General features: G+C 43.5%; 1 protein-coding gene across 1 annotated transcript in view; it reads right to left on the reverse strand.

The window, feature by feature from the left end:
* Window positions 1-17977, reverse strand: part of PER3 (period circadian regulator 3) — a 71883-nt gene that overhangs the window by 45365 nt on the left and 8541 nt on the right. The window contains 5 exon segments of the mRNA XM_052653762.1: window positions 1498-1654; window positions 2128-2234; window positions 5331-5409; window positions 10988-11130; window positions 15708-15756. Coding sequence (XP_052509722.1) covers window positions 1498-1654; window positions 2128-2234; window positions 5331-5409; window positions 10988-11130; window positions 15708-15756 — 535 coding nt within the window.

Below are 17977 nucleotides of genomic sequence, written 5' to 3' on the forward strand. Positions count from 1 at the left end.
TTCGCTTCTCTTCTTTTCACAGCCATTTGTAAAGCCTCCTCAGACAGCCATTTTGCTTTTTTGCATTTCTTTTTCTTGGGGATGATCTTGATCCCTGTCTCCTGTACAATGTCAGGAACCTCCATCCATAGTTCATCAGGCACTCTGTCTATCAGATCTAGTCCCTTAAATCTACTTCTCACTTCCACTGTATAGTCATAAGGAATTTGATTTAGGTCATACCTGAATGGTCTAGTGGTTTTCCCCACTTTCTTCAATTTAATACTGAAGAGTTAGATATAATTCCCATTCCTAATAGAAACAGACATCAAAGGGAAACTTATGGGCTGGCTGAGAAACCTTCAGGTCAATTTTATATGGACCACAAAGCCCAGAGACCAATGGTCCAGGTTGCTTGGGATTCATTTGTAAGGTTGCTACACAGACAGGAAACAATAATGAAGCAGGCTTGAATTAGAAGTGCTGGCAGGCAAATAAATATGAAAGAATCTATTTTAAAAAAATTAAGATGTAACAAAATTGAGACAAATAAGTGGAATTCAACAGTAGAAGAAAAGAAAAAAAATAGAAAAAAGAAAAAAAATCTTATAGGCTCATTAAAGAGAATGTTAAAGTTGAGAAAAGGAAAAGAAGAGAAAAAAAACCCCTTACTCCAAATCCACTATCCACACATAATCAAAATTTATATTTTATTTCTTTCTAATCTTCTTTTTCCTATTTCATAGTGTTTGTTTTAAACATAATTAGGCTGTATAAAAATTCTGCAGGCTGCTTTTCCTATCACCTAATATATCAATTTCCCATGATACATACTTTCTATACAAATTTTCATTGGATCAATATAATAACATGTCAAACAAATATTTCAGAACTTCCTTAATGATGACATTAAAGCTAGTATTAGTCAATCCTAAAGGAAATCAACCCTGAATATTCATTGGAAGGACTAATGTGAAGCTGAAGCTCGAATATTTTGGCCACTGATGCAAAGAGCTGACTCACTGGAAAAGATGCTGATGCTAGGAAAGACTGAAGGCAGAAGGAGAAGGGGAAAGCAGAGGATGAGATGATTAGAGAGCATCATTGACTCAATGGACAAGGTGTGAGCAAATTCTAGGAGGCAGTGAAGGACAGAAGAGCCTGGTGTGTTGCAATCCACGGGATCAAGAAGTATCTGACATGACTTAGGCACTGAACAACAACAATAAGCTATCACAATTAAATAACATTGCAGAATCTGTCTTTTCTTTACAAAGCTCTCTGTATTTAGACATTTCTTTAGAATACCCCCATAACAGAGTTACTAGGCCAAGGAAGTAGAAGTAGAAATATTATAAGGCTCTTAATATTTAAAGGCCAAACTGTCTTCCAGAAGCACTGTCAAAAACCTGTTTTTTGTTGAGTTCATGTGTCAACTGATTCAAAGGGGAGTCAATGGGCCTGAGAATATTATTTGAAAAAACATTTTTTAGAAAATATGAAAACTGATTGACTTACGTTCGCACTTTATGGCGACCAATGATGACAGAAACCTTCCGGCTCCATGGGTTCATGAAGCTGGACCAACTGGAGTCCAGTATGACGTAATCCCCATTTTGACAACAAAATCTAATGGGCAGGTGTTCAAAGGGAGGATGGCCTGCATACTTCAAGACTACACAAAGCAATAAGATAGAATTTATTTAACATGAATGTTTATTACAAATGCCTCTCTTAAGGCACTTATTTGTAAACGTTTTAAAATATCAAAATAGAAAAAAATATTGTTTCAATGGTTTGAATGCACTGCTTTCTTGATTAAAGGTAACACTCTAATGATAAAGGGGCTTCCCGGGTGGGACTAGCGGCACTGCTTGCCAGTGCACGAGAGATGGCTTCGATTCCTGGGTTGGGAAGATCACCTGGGGGATCCCCTGGGGGAGGAAATGGCAACCCACTCCAGCATTCCTGCCTGGAAAAATTCCATGGGGGTGGGCTGCAGTCCAGGGGCTGCACAGGGTGGAGTGACTGAGCACTTCCAATGATTACAGCTTGAGAGAAGCTCTAGTGAGAAATGAAATGAAAAATTTAAGAAGATCAGTGAAAAAAAGAAAAGAAAAGCCCTCCTGTAAAGAAGCAGGTGCTTACCTTTTTGGTGCACGGCAAGCATCAGAGGGCGATCTTCTGGGTGCAGGTATGCTAGGATGGATGTTCCGATCAGGTCCTGAGGTAGGTAACCCAGGAAAGGCACGGCCCTGAGCACAGACACAGCACAGGCAGCACATCACTTGCACCGAGTGCCTGTTGCACCTCACACACTCTCAACAGTACTTTTCAGATAAACTCTAAATATGAAGAAAAGGTACGCAGAGATGTTCATTACAGCATTTATAAAAGCAGCAAGCAACCCGAGTGCCTACACTGTGGGGAAAGAGCTAACATAATCTAAGAAGCGTTGGTCACTGGAGGTGTTGCATCAGAATCACCTGCCAAACTTCCAAAAGCCAGATTTGCAGGCTCACCGCTTCCTAAATCAGCGTTTCTGGGGAGAGACTAGGAGTCTATACTTTTCCCAAGTTCTGTAGAGGTCTCAGAGGGCTTCCCTGGTGGTCAGACAGTAAAGACCCCGCCTGCAATGCAGGAGAACTGGGTTTGGTCCCTGGGTTGGGAAGATCCCCTGAAGAAGGGAAAGGCAGCCCACTCTGGTATTCTTGCCTGGAGAGTCCCCATGGACAGAGGAGTGGTGGGCTACAGTCCATGGGGTCACAAAGAGTCAGACACGACTGAGCAACTAACATTTTTCATTTTTTCAGAGGTCTCTTGAGGCCCTCAATTGCACTGCCTTTTAAAAAGTCCACAAAGATCATATTATAACATAGAAGAATGCTTATGGTGTTAAATGAAGAAAGCAGGCTACAAATTTATAGAGTATTTAAAAGTATACAAAAACAATGTCTCCCAAACAGTAGTAGCAAACAGAGGACCAGTCACAAAGACATTTGTAGGATAAATGTTCATAAGAAAATTCTAATGACCAGACATTCAAGATGACTTAGAAAAAAAAAAACTGACTCTGTAAACATTTTCTATGTGTACAAATTCAAAAATAGTTTCTTTTTTTCATGTATATATAAGAAAGAAAGAAAATGAAGTCGCTCAGTAGTGTCCAACTCTTTGCAACCCCATGGACTGTAGACTGACAGGCTCCTCCATCCATGGGATTTTCCAGGCAAGAGTACTGAAGTAGGTTGCCATTTCCTTTTCCAAGGGATCTTCCCAACCCAAGGATCGAACCCAGGTCTTTGGTACTGCAGGCAGACGGTTTACCGTCTGAGTTACCAAGGAAGCTCATGTATATATAATCTTTGTTATTTTTTGCCACATCCTCATGATATTCAGGATCTTAAGTTTCTCAGTTCAGTTCAGTCGCTCAGTCGTGTCTGACTCTTTGCGACCCCATGAATCCCAGCATGCCAGGCCTCCCTGTCTATCACCAACTCCCGGAGTTCACTCAGACTCACGTCCATCGAGTCCGTGATGCCATTCAGCCATCTCATCCTCAATCGTCCCCTTCTCCTCCTGCCCCCAATCCCTCCCAGCATTAGAGTCTTTTCCAATGAGTCAACTCTTCGCATGAGGTGGCCAAAGTACTGGAGTTTCAGCTTTAGCATCATTCCTTCCAAGGAAATCCCAGGGTTTATCTCCTTCAGAATGGACTGGTTGGATCTCCTGGCAGTCCAAGGGACTCTCAAGAGTCTTCTCCAACACCACAGTTCAAAAGCATCAATTCTTTGGCGCTCAGCCTTCTTCACAGTCCAACTCTCACATCCATACATGACCACAGGAAAAACCATAGCCTTGACTAGATGGACCTTAGTCGGCAAAGTAATGTCTCTGCTTTTGAATATACTATCTAGGTTGGTCATAACTTTTCTTCCAAGGAGTAAGCGTCTTTTAATTTCATGGCTGCAATCACCATCTGCAGTGATTTTGGAACCAGGGATCAAATCCACACTCCCTGCAGTGGAAGCTTGGAGTCTTAACCATACTTTCTAATGCAATAAACTTAAGCTATTTTTAGAATATCTTTAGCTAAATTTTCTTACCTTGTACAGATTATATTATACAAAGTAACTCACTATTACTGTTTAATTTCATGATAACTAAATGGTAATAAATGGGTAATAAATCCATTTCCAGATGTTAAAAAAACTTTTTTAAAAGCCTCCTTTTTTTTGGCCTCAATGCACAGTTTGTGGGATCTTAGTTTCCTGATCAGAGATTGAACCCAGGCTCTCAGCAGTGGAAGTGCTGAGTCCTAACCACTGGATCACCAGGGAATTCCCTGGATGTTCAAAAAATTTTAAAAAACAAAATTAATAGCTATCATAACTGTGTCAGATTTTTTCACATTTTTGCTTCATGCTCACCTATAATATGATTGATGTATTAGTTCTCAGATTTTCAGATTTCACAAATAAAGTAAAATTTTTACACAAGCATGGGGGAAGATGAAGGGTACAATCAGGGGATAACAATGTTTCATTTTTCCAAATAAAGGTATAAAAAAACAATAAGCAATGATGACTATCTACTATCACTACTTGTTAACTAACAAAGACTATTTTGATAACTAAAAAAAGTCTGTAGCACAGAAGTTCAAAACAAGTAACAATTCTTTAAATTAAGTAAACTTAGCTTTACAAAAATGAAATCTGCCTTATTTTTCTTGCTCCTTTCCCCCTTCACTTCAAACGAATAAAAATTCATCATAAACTGGGAAGCACTCGCCTAGAGGAAGCAATGCATGTGCACAGGGCTCAGAGGCCAGCGTCTAGGTCTCACTTTGACCATAATTATACACCATGGGGGCTTCCCTGGTGCCGCAGATGGTAAATACAATGCAGGAGACCTGACTTCAATCCCTGGGTCAAGAAGATCCCCACGAGAAGGGAATGGCTACCCACTTCAATACTCTTGCCTGGAGAATCCCACTGACGGTGGAGCCTGGCGGGCTATATATAGTCCATGAGATTGCAAAGAGTTGGACACAATTCGGGGACTAACACTGATATACTGTGTGTCCAAGGTTCACTGTCCTCTTGGGCAGCACAGAAAAATAATCTCTGACCTACCTAAAGCTTTGAAATAAAACATGATAACTTGTAAATCTTTGAAGTATAACAAGCAAGCTACGTTAAAATTTTAGACAACACAAATTTCAAACTAACAAACATCAAATGGGCTAATGGACAGATGTCATTATGTAGATGTTATGTTAAGCATAAAGTTTTAAATATTTTAATTTATTTTCCAAAACAAATTTCTTTTAGGCTTAAAGAAGTACTTACCTTTCATCTATTTCAAGAAAAACACAACCAGGAGTATGTGTTGTGGTAAAAATTCTTTTATCTGCTGGGATTCGAGGAGCTATGAAGAACAGAAAGACTCGTTTTAGAGGCAAATATCTAATTAATTATCCACTTAACATATTAAAAAGGCAACAAACTCTATATGATATGACAGAAATCTCACTTAAGGGGCAGGCCTTTGAGCAGCCAAATCTAATACTTCTCATTATTAACTACCTTTTAATTAGGTCAAAAGGTAAAACCCATGGGCTTCTCTGGTGGCCCAGAGGTTGCGAATCTGCCTTAAGTCCAGGGGACACAGGTTTAACCGCTGGTCCAGGAAGAGCCCATATGCTTCAGAGCAACTAAACCCAGGAGCCATAACTACTGAGCCCTCACTTGAGAGCCAGCCCATGTGCTACAACTGCTGAAGCCCACTCACCTGGTGCCTATGTTCTGCGGCAAGAAACCACCAGAATGAGAAGCCCTCTCACCGCAACTAGAGAGGAGCCCCACTTGCCAAAACCAGAGAAAGCCCTCATAGCAACAGAGACCCAGTGAAGCCAAAAATAATGCTTTTTAAAAAGTAATACCTACTCAAGTTAAATACAGAGAAAGTCTGTGTACACTGGCTACTTTATTCATCCCAAGTAATCCAATGGTCAAACCCAGAGTAATTTAGAATTCAGGATGGAAATGTTTTATTATACTATTGCAAAATGTGGTCCACTGGAGTAATTTAGAATTCAGGATGGAAATGTTTTATTATACTATTGCAAAATGTGGTCCACTGGAGAAGGGAATGGCAAACCACTTCAGTATTCTTGCCTTGAGAACCCCATGAACAGTATAAAAAAGCAAAAAGATAGGACACTGAAAGATGAACTCTCCAGGTCGGAAGATGCCCAATATGCTACTGGAGATCAGTGGAGAAATAACTCCAGAAAGAATGAAGAGATGGAGTCAAAGCAAAAACAACACCCAGTTGTGCTTGAGACTGGTGATAGAGGCAAGGTCCAATGCTGTAATACTGCATAGGAACCTAGAATGTTAGGTCCATGAATCAAAGCAAATTGGAAGTGATCAAACAGAAGATGGCAGGAGTGAATGTTGACGTTCTAGGAATCAGCAAACTAAAATGGACTGGAATGGGTGAATTTAGCTCAGATGATCATTATATCTACTACTGTGGGCAGGAATCCCTAAGAAGAAATGGAGTAGCCATCACAGTCAACGAGAAGAGTCTGAAATGCAGTACTTGGATGCAATCTCAAAAGTGACAGAATGATCTCTCTTCATTTCCAAGGCAAACCATTCAATATCACAGTAATCCAAGTCTATGCCCCAACCGGTAACACTGAAGAAGCTGAAGTTGAATGGTTCTATGAACACCTACAAGATCTTTTAGAACTAACACCCAAAAAAGATGTCCTTTTCATTATAGGGGACTGGAATGTAAAAGGAGGAAGTCAAGAAACACCTGGGGTAGCAGGCAAATTTGGCCTTGGAGTACAGAATGAAGCAGGGCAAAGGCTAATAGAGTCTTGCCAAGAGAACGCACTGGTCATAGCAAACACCCTCTTCCAACAACACAAGAGAAGATTCTACACATGGACATCACCAGATGGCCAACACCGAAATCAGATTGATTACATTCTTTGCAGTCAAAGATGGAGAAGCTCTATGTCAGTCAAAACAAGACCAGCAGCTGACTGTGGCTCAGATCATGAACTCCTTATTGCCAAATTCAGACTTAAATTGAAGAAAGTAGGGAAAACCACTAGACCATTCAGGTATGACCTAAATCAAATTCCTTATGATTATACAGTGGAAGTGAGAAATAGATTTAAAGGCCTAGATGTGACAGAGTGCCTGATGAACTATGGATGGAGGTTCATGACATTGTACAGGAGACAGGGATCAAGACCATCCCCATGGAAAAGAAATGCAGAAAAGCAAAATGGCTGTCTGAGGAGGCCTTACAAATAGCTGTGAAAAGAAGAGAAGCAAAAAGCAACGCAGAAAAGGACAGATATAAGCATCAGAATGCAGAGTTCCAAAGAACAGCAAGGAGAGATAAGAAAGCCTTCCTCAGCGATCAATGCAAAGAATTAGAGGAAAACAATAGGATGGGACAGACTAGAGATCTCTTCAAGAAAATTAGAGATACCAAGGGAAGATTTCACACAAAGATGGGCTCAATAAAGGACAGAAATGATATGGACCTAACAGAAGCAGAAGATATTAAGAAGTGGCAAGAATACACAGAAGAACTGTACAAAAAAGATCTTCACAACCCAGATAATCACGATGGTGTGATCACTCACCCATAATCATGATGGTGTGATCACTCACCTAGAGCCAGACATCCTGGAATGTGAAGTCAAGTGGGCCTTAGGAAGTATCACTACGAACAAAGCTAGTGGAGGTGATGAAATTCCAGTTGAGCTATTTCAAATCCTAAAAGATGATGCTGTGAAAGTGCTGCACTCAATATGCCAGCAAATTTGGAAAACTCAGCAGTGGCCACAGGACTGGAAAAGGTCAGTTTTCATTCCAATCTTAAAGAAAGCCAATGCCAAGAATGCTCAATTCTACCACACAATTGCACACATCTCACATGCTAGTAAAGTAATGCTCAAAATTCTCCAAGCCAGCCTTCAGCAATATATGAACCATGAACTTGCAGATGTTCAAGCTGGTTTTAGAAAAGGCAGAGGAACCAGAGATCAAATTGCCAACATCTGCCAGATCATCGAAAATGCAAAAGAGTTCAAGAAAAACATCTATTTCTGCTTTATTGACTATGCCAAAGCCTTTGACTGTGTGGATCATAATAAACTGTGGAAAATTCTGAAAGAGATGAGAATACCAGACCACCTGACCTGCCTCTTGAGAAACCTGTATGCAGGTCAGGAAGCAACAGTTAGAACTGGACATGGAACAACTGACTGGTTCCAAACAGGAAAAGGAGTACGTCAAGGCTGCATATTGTCACCCTGCTTATTTAACTTATATGCAGAGTACATCATGAGAAATGCTGGGCTGAAGGAAGCACAGGCTGGAATCAAGATTGCCAGGAGAAATATCAATAACCTCAGATATGCAGATGACACCCTTCTGGCAGAAAGTGAAGAAGAACTCAAGAGCCTCTTGATGAAAGTGAAAGAGGAGAGTGAAAAAGTTGGCTTAAAGCTCAACATTCAGAAAACTAAGATCATGGCATCCAGTCCCATCACTTCATAGCAAATAGATGGGGAAACAGTAGCTGACTTTATTTTGGGGGCTACAGAATCACTGCAGATGGTGATTGCAGCCATGAAATTAAAAGACGCTTACTCCTTGGAAGGAAAGTTATGACAAACCTAGACAGCATATTCAAAAGCAGAGACATTACTTTGTCAACAAGGTCCATCTAGTCAAGGCTATGGTTTTTCCTGTGGTCATGTATGGATGTGAGAGTTGGACTATAAAGAGAGCTTAGTGCCAAAGAATTGATGCTTTTGAACTGTGGTATTGGAGAAGACTCTTGAGAGTCCCTTGGACTGCAAGGAGATCCAACCAGTCCATCCTAAAGGAGATCAGTCCTGGGTGTTCATTGGAAGGACTGATGTTGAAGCTGAGACTCCAATATTGTGGCCACCTGATGCGAAGAGGTGACTCATTTGAAAAGACCTTGATGTTGGGAAAGATTGAAGGCAGGAGGAGAAGGGGATGACAGAGGATGAGATGGTTGGATGGCGTCACTGACTCAATGGATATGAGTTTGGGCAAACTCCGGGAGTTGGTGATGGACAGGGAGGCCTGACGTGCTGCTGTCCATGGGGTTACAAAGAGTCGGACATGACTGAGCGACTGAACTGAGAGGTTGCATGTAACTAAGCCAACAAATAGGATGTAGATTGAGAGAGTTAATTCTTAGGTAGATTGACAAGAAGTCTGCCTCTCCCCAGCCCCCAGCACGAGAAAGGAGTCCAGGGCCCTTGAGGAAGAGAAAAGGACAAACATTTTTCTCTACACTGCTTTGTCTTAGTCACATAAGATGTTTTTTATTAAATTCTGAGTTGTTATGACAACAGTCTTTAAGACTAACTTTCCTCAAGCCCAGAGCTATTGATTACACAACAAAACAACTCCTCTTGCTCATGGGTAGGTCTTTCCTTAAATTCTGTACCAATGATTATAGAACAACAATGTGTCTTGCTCCACGACATGTTCCTCCTTCTTAACAAGCACCTTTTGACTAATCTTGTTATCTTAAGACGTATGTTGTATGAGTGGGTCTGGTAAGACCTTTCTATTGTTCTGATCTTATTAATTTAAGATGTATGCTATGGGATTGGGTCTGGTAAAAGTACTTAAGGCCTTGGTAAGTCTAGCAAGTGGAGCACTCTCTGATGTCTACGTCATCTTTTCTGATGTCTATGTCAGAAGCTTTCTCTGTCCTTTTTCATTGTAACAAAGCTTCTGCTACATAAAAGTTCCCTGATCTCTGCTACACAAAAGCCTGGTCCCTGATCCTGAAGCAAAATCTTCTTTGGAGTCACAAATCTGACATTGCTAACCATAAGTTATCAAGATATCAGTACAACATGGACATTTTTAATCTGTAATAAAGTTGGCGTGGTCAGTTCTGCTATTGCCCTCTTGGAAAATGCAGTGGTAAAACATTAGGGAATGATTTGGGCATGCTGCAATCTGCATGTGCTTAGGCACAGTTTCATTTTTAAGGAACACAGAGTGAATGTAGAAAACAGCACCTAGTTGAATGGAGTCATTTAGGAACACAGACAAACATGCACACACTTGAAGTATCTAGCTGCTGCCTCTGTGCACCAGGTGTGCCTTGAGCCACGCCTGTCCAACCTGGTGATGGAACTCTCCGTCTGATTTCAGATGACTTCCGTTCCAGCACTCACAGTAATGCACAAGCTGTGGCCCTTGCAACACCTGTGTCCACAGCAAACTGCAAGGCTCTTCCATGGTGAAGAGCTGCATTTACTGTGACATCTGTGCATTTCTTAGTCATTTATTATGTAACGCTGTGTTATCATCTTATGAGACTCCCATCATATTTTGTTTTTAAATTTTTAATGTGTTGAGTGTTGTGCCCCTAAACTCATAGGACTTTTCCCTAAGTCCTGTGATTTGTGTGATTTTTTTTGCACAGGATGATAAATTCCAAAAAGAGCATGTGTCACGTTACAAGCAGAATCGACTATAATTTCAAAATATAATGAACGGAAGCTGCTTCTATACTGATATGTGAATTTAGCAATGTAGTTACACCATCAGAAAACAAACTACACTGTTTACTCGGGGTGGGGGGGCTTTCAAAACACTTAAAAAACCTAAACTCATTCTTCTGACTTCTCTGTGCAACAGTTTCAGTGCTCCTATGCCACACAAGACAGAAGCGAAAGACCACAGGATGGTCATCAGCAGAGAAAGGACAGAAGTCTGTGCATCTGTGGCCAAGTCTATGCTTGGACCCGGCGGCCCTGCTATCCTTGAAGGAGACACCAGCACCAGAAGTCAAGGCCGGCAGACAGAGATGTCAGGGAGACCAGGCTCAGGGAAGAGGCGGGCTTTCACGGGCTCCTTTCTGATGCACAGACGCGTCACATCTGAGCTGAACGCAGATACTCTGGACTTACCTTGGTAACCCGAGTGAATCTTCTCCACCAGCAAGAGACAGCAGGGCTCAGGCTCCATGAGGGCTGAGCTGTGCACGTGAATCAAGTAGGGGGTGATCCGGAATGGGCAGTAAGGCCGCTGCAGCTCCCCGGCTTCAACTCCGCTGAAGAAGAATAAAGTGGTTAGCGCTGGTCATGAAGCGTCACTTAGTCTAAGGTGAAACAAGGCCAGGGAAAATGTTCAGAAATTTTCAAGGGAGACACGTCCAAGTCTAAAATGTCTAAACATATTTATTTACTTTTTAAAAGTTTTATTTTGTAGTCGGGTATAGCTGATTAACAATGTTGTGACAGTTTCAGGTGAACAGCAAAGGGACTTGGCCACACACATACATGTATCCATTCTTCCCCAAACTCCTCTCCCATCCAGGCTGCCACACAACATTGAGCAGCGCTCCCTGTTCTATACAGTAGGACCTTCTTGGTATATCCATTATAAACACAGCAGTGTTAAACATATTTATTTTTAAAAGAAGGGAAATGTTAGTTTAAATGTTTAGTACCCAAGGCAATGATACTTGTTTGTTATTCAATGAGTAAGAGGTTTTCTGGAGACCTGGCTCATCACTCTGAGCATGAACTGGTCACTGATTCCAGCATGACTGTCCACTAATGCTGGGAAGAGGGACAGGCAGAGCTGCCCATCTCATTTCATGTGTCTAAACCAAGCATCATTTAACAGGGTCCCTTGGGATCAGTGCCCCCAAGCCAGCCCCCAGGAACCCCCTCCTTTCTACATTCTTGTTCAAAGGACAGATCCAGCACCACCACTTAAAGTTGCTCCCCTGCCTGGTGCAGGCCTGGGATTCAGCTCAGCAACACCCACAGTGCCTGGCGGGTGACAGCACAACCCCCTCCGCCACCCAGCACGGAAGCTCCTGAGGGCGGGGAGGCTCTACAACAACCCCCAAGATGTCCATCCGGTTTGATTGCCCAGCTACCAGGAAGAGGTTTCCACCTGGTTCTGACCAAACATCCCAGACTGAGGTTCACGCTGTTTCTGTCATCATGCCTCTCCTCTCTGACCATCATGAGCCCGGATGCTCAGGCGGGGTATCTGCTTGCCCAGCAAAACCACCCCGTCTCGTGCGCTCTGCTCTCCTCAAACTCCAGCATCTCCTGCCACCTCTCTACTCAGTCGTGACCCTGCTTCCTAGGTCACTGCTCAGAAGAGCGCCCTCTGCTGACACGGACCTGCCAGCACCCGTACTTCTGCAGGTGGCTCTCCTGCGAGCACCACTTCTGTGAGCGCTTTTCCGGGGTCATCTGGTCCTGGGCTTCTCATCACCAGGGATACATCGATGACCTGTGCATCTGTCTCTAGCCCGGCCTTCTCCCCTGAATCCCGGGCTCCTGGACTGACACCTTGGCAGCATCACAGGGCAGATTTCTAGTCGACATTACACACTCATCCACAACTCATCACATGTTCCCCCTGCTCCAACTCTCCAGGCAGCTGCTCATCCTGCAATTTCCTCCACCTCATACACGGCACTCTGAGCCAAAGACCCCCACATCTCCTTAACTCTCTGTCTCACACCCCAAACTAACCCATCAGCATACACTGTTTCTGTAGCCTCCCCTACAGAAACATCCAGGAGATCCACAGTATCTCCACGTCCACCCGCACTGCCTGGTCCGCGACCCACCACCTCCTGGCTATACCACTTCTGCAAACCCCCTGCTCCAACCCCCACCAGCACAGTACCTATCACAAGCCTTTCATACCATCAACAATATTTCCTTCTAAGAAATGAAAATGCCCTGTCTCTACCCACTGGACATTCCTGAAGCACTGGTGACCCTGCAGCAGCCACTGCCCAAGGACCTGGATCTGGAGAGCAACCATCTCTGCTGAGCCTGGGATGACAAGTCTGCCAAAAAGGAAGTGTCAAAACCACTGGGGACTCGCCGGGCCAGGAGCTAACTTCGTTAGCCTAGTTAACCAGCAGCTCCTGCTGGCCACAGAGGAACAACAGGAACACCTGGAGGCTTGACACGTACCTTACTGTTAGGATGAGACTCTGAAATAACAATGAAGGAAAGGATAAAGAGAGCTGAGATTTGGTTCAAAATAACAGGGAGAGGGGCATGAGGTGGAACAGATGACACAGGCCTGGCCACAGTTAAAGTTATTTATGCCAAATGATCAGTACATATCAGTTCATTATACTAGTTTTTATATTATTTTGAAAATTCTTGGAGTTTTAAAAATAATTAAGTGGCTTCCCTGAACAAATGTTTCATCCAGCAGTCAGTGTGCCCTATGGTCTCTGCCCCTGCTTCCCTGTCTTCTCCACCCTCCCCATCCCTATCCTCCCCGGAGCCAGGCGTGCTCTGCCCAGGGCCTTTGTACTCGCCCAGAACGTCTTTTCTCAAACATGCTGCTTCCTCACCTCCTTCAGGGCTCTGGTCAGTTAGGCTTCGAACTAGAGAAGAGTTCCTTGACCACCGTGAATATACTGGCAACCTCTCCACTGCCCGGAACCCCCTTACTCAGCTCACGGTTCTACACGGAACTTACTACAACTGACACATGTCTATTTACACAGCTGTTTACTATTAGCCCCCATCCCTACAGAACACAAAGTCCATGAGGGCAGAACTTTGTTTTGATCCTAGCACCACAGTGCTCAGCTCAGAAAAACCACCTGAAAGGCACCTGTCTGTTACTAGAGTAACAAACACGTACAACGCTTACTATTTGGCAGGCACCGCTCTCAGATCTTCATGAACAACTCAGCGGTGAGTGACAAAAGGAACCGGCATGGGCCTTCTCCCCTACACCATTCCAGGTTATCCCACCCCAAACATGCAAATACTATTAGCTCAGGTCTCCCCACAAGTCCATAGAGTGTCTGAATGATCTATTACAAGGATTTCTCTTATCTAAATATCAAGGCTAATTATTAGTAGTAACTTCAACACTAATGTTGGTGATCGCAATGTCATTTTAAAATGTTTTTTTATTTTACTATGAAGGGCTCTCCCAGCGGCTCAGTGGTAAAGAATCTGCCTGCCAATGCAGGAGACATGGGTTTGATCCCTGGGAAGGGAAGATGCCCTGCAGGAGGAAACGGCAACCCACCCCAGTATTCTTGCCTGGAAAATCCCACAGACAGAAGAGCTGGCGGGCTACAGTCCATGGGGTGGCAAAAGAGTCAGACACAACTCTCATCAAACAACAACAAACATCAACATATCATAGTAAACTTAAAGCAGAAAAAAAAATCACTAATAAATTCTACCAGAAATCAATTACAATTACACTTTTGATCTCTTTTTTTCCTAGTTCTCTGTCTCTGGACCTTTGAGTGAAAGTTGCTCAGTCGTGTCTGACTCTTTGTGACCCCACGGACTATACAGTCCATGGAATTCTCCAGGCCAGAATCCTGGAGTGGGGTAGCTGTTCTGTACTCCAAGAGATCTTCCCAACCCAGGGATTGAACCCAGGTCTCCCGCATTGCAGGTGGATTCTTTACCAGCTGAGCCACTAGGGAAGTCTTTAAGTCTTCTCATAAATATACCTGTCTTACTTTAAGGTTGATCAAAGTTGCAAAAATTAATTTTAAATGTGACTGAAGAACAAAAACCAAACAAAACCCAAAAAGCCCCAGACAACAGTGGGCTTCAGACCCGAGTGATCTTTCCGGTCTTTTCTCCTATTGCATTACTATCTACTTTTCTCACAGGCACATATATCTTCTCAGTCAAAACATAAGAACTCCTTGTAGCAAGAACCAGGTCTTGTCTTTTGTATCCATGGAAGTCCTAGCTGAATACAGAAGAATCAAAATAAGTGCTAAATAAAATCAGAGGGGTAAACCTGGAATTTGGGATTAACAGATACAGATGACTATATATAAAACAGATAACCAACGAAGACCTCCTACACAGCACAAGGAGCTATATTCAATTATCATGTAATAACCAGTACTGAAAAAGAATCTGGAAAAGAATATATATGTGAATAGTGGTGCTAGTGGTAAAGAAACCGACTGCTAAGGCAGGAGACACAGGAGATGGGGGCTGGATCCTTGGGTGGGGGAGATCTCGGGAGGAAGGCATGACAACCCACTCCAGAGCTCTTGTCTGGAGAACCCCATGGACAGAGGAGCCTGGCGGGCTACAGTTAGGGTCGCAGAAAGTCAAACTCGACTGGAGCGACTTAGCACTAGCATGCACATGTGAACGATGGCACGAGGGGTAAAGCACTCACCTGCCAATGCAGGAGATCTAGGAGACATGAGTTTGGTCCCTGGGTCAGAAGATCCCCTAGAGGACGGCATGGCAACCCACTCCAGTTATCCTTGCCTGGAGAATCCATGGAGGGAGGAGCCTGAAGGGCTACAGTCCACAGGGTTGCAAAGAGTCTGACACAAGTGAAGTGACTTAGTATGCATGTATATAACTGAATCACTTTGCTGCACACCTGAAATACTGTAAATCAGCTATTGTTTTTTCATGTGCGTGCTCATGTCTTTGTGATGCCATGGATTTTATGTAGCTCACCAGGCTCCTCTGTCCATGAGATTCTCCAGGCAAGAATACTGGAGTGGGTTGCCATTTCCTACTCCAGGCAATCTTCCCAACCCAGGGACAAGCTATACGTCAAGAAAAAATTAAAATATAATCAGAGCCTAACCCACTGCTCCTGGCCTCAGGGAGCCTCCATACTCACCCGATCCTGCAGAAGGACTTCACTGGTGCCAATTCGTACTGTGAGGCCTCTAGAAACAAAGACGCCCATCAGTGTCCTGCCCTGGGTGGCTCCCCCTCAAAGCATCACTAACCAAACAGGACACTCTTAAGAGACAGAGCTACTCAAAATGGGACTCCTCTCCCTTTTACCAAGATCTCATCCCATCCAGGATTTACCCGGGCTTTCCTGCTGATCAGCAGCCCTCAGGAGAGGCCCTGAGAGCCACTGATGATGGGCTTTCCCTGTCATCTCCTGCAGTTCTGTGTTTCTACACCTGCCTGCACTCACTGCTTTAAACGTCAACATAGTCACCCTGTGACACAAGTATTTTGCTGGTGATATTCCATGCCATGCTAATAGTTTGGATACGTCTCAAAAACTTGGAATTTAGACTACATAGATCCTTTGGGTGTAGGATATATAATACATTTTTTTTCATTGTGTTTTCTTTCCTTGGATAAATTTCCCAGAGCTGTGTACCTAAGCGATATGATCATTTCATGACTCTCATAATATGTTGGCAAGCTAAGTTCCAGAAAGTGGCACCAATTCAGTGTCATTAATAACATTTTCTCGGGATTTCCCTGGTGATCCAGGGGCTGAGAATCCGGCTTCCAATGCAGGGGAGTTGGGTTTGATCCCCGGTCAGGGAAATAGGATTCTATTCGCTGCAAATACTGAGCCCATGTGCTCTAGAGCCTGTGCTCTGCACTAGAGAGCCTTTGAGCCACAACGAGGAAAGAAAGAAGTTTTCTTTCCAGCACGATGGAAAGAAAGAAAGAAATTTTTTCCCTCACAACTCTCATGCCAAAGGTGCTGCTTCAGTTTTATAAACTTTTGCCTTTGTTTTCCTGATTTACAAGGGGGTAAACTTGCCCACCTTAGGACACAGTAGGACACTCAGTCTATTCTTAAGTATTTCTGATTGCTTTTGCCTGGTGAGTCTCCCTAGTTATCTATCTTGAACATCTGTTCACTGAACAGTCCCCAGTTATAGAACCAAGGGAATGTTTTTTTTTTTAAATACACTGAAGGAGCATTTACAATGAGAATTCTAAAGACCCAAAATACCAAATATAGTCCAGGCGTTTATATCCCTGAGGGAAGGATCATTAGCCAGAGTCAGAAATTGGACTTCAGAATAATCAAGAAAAATGTTTATGACTTTTAAAAAAACCTCCAGTTTAAAAGTAAATGGACCGATGACCAAACTATCATAATTCATCAAACTATAAGAGCTGCAGTCCCAGAATTCTGAAACCAGAAGTTGTTACAGAATATCCATGAGAAATAAATGAAAGAACTTGACAAAGTGAGCTGCCCGGATGGCTCAGAGGTAAAGAATCTGCCTGTGATGCAGGAGACAAGACGCGGATTCGATCCCTGGGTCGGGAAGATCCCCTGGAGAAGGGAATGGCTACCCACTCCAGTATTCCTGCCTGAGAATTCCATGAACAGAGGAACCTGGTGGGCAACAGTTAAAAGTGTCACAGAGTCGGACACAACTGAGCACAGCAAGAAAAAGAAGTGAAAAAAATAAGGTAAAGAAATTCATTTCTCTAAGATGTCCTGTTGTCTCAACATAAAAACTGTTTCACTCAAGGCTCATATAAATCATGGAGGAATTAAAGCAAGAGAAGGATGTTTCAAAAACATCCTTAGTTTTCTGATCTGACTTTCAGATCAGATGGGGGGAGCCAGGCTCAGATGGGAGCCATCCCATGGGGCCACTTTCAAGTGCTTAGCTTTGTCTGGGTCGAGGCTTCCTGGTTTAAGGTGCAGTCCCAGCAGCCAAGCTGTCAAAGGGGCTCTGGATTCACGTTGCCAAGGTGAAGGCCAGCTCCATACTGACAGGCAGTGTGACACTGGCACCTCTGTGACCGTGGCAGCTCAGAAACAGCTCAGCTCTTGACTGTGGGGGACCTGATTGCCACCCAAATCCCCAGATCGTGCACTGAGGGGCTCTAAGATAGGACCACTTCATCCAGATGCCAGGATCCTCTAGCGTGTGGAGCTTGGACCCCCTTTAGGTGACTGGCCCAGCTCTCTAAGCTGCGCTGCAGCCCAAGCTCCTGCCCCCAGCCCTCCTTTGGCCTTGCTCCTTTCGGCCAGGCCCATGATGGGGGTTGAGAGCTCCTCTCAACCCCTACTCCATAATCATAAGTGCCCTGCTTCTAAGCAGACCTAAATCAACACAGTTACTGTGTCGGTCCACCGGAGAAGTCTTTGTGAAGGTTAACTGGGTTACT

Source organism: Budorcas taxicolor, chromosome 16 (genome assembly GCF_023091745.1).
Source record: "Budorcas taxicolor isolate Tak-1 chromosome 16, Takin1.1, whole genome shotgun sequence".
Taxonomy (NCBI): domain Eukaryota; kingdom Metazoa; phylum Chordata; class Mammalia; order Artiodactyla; family Bovidae; genus Budorcas; species Budorcas taxicolor.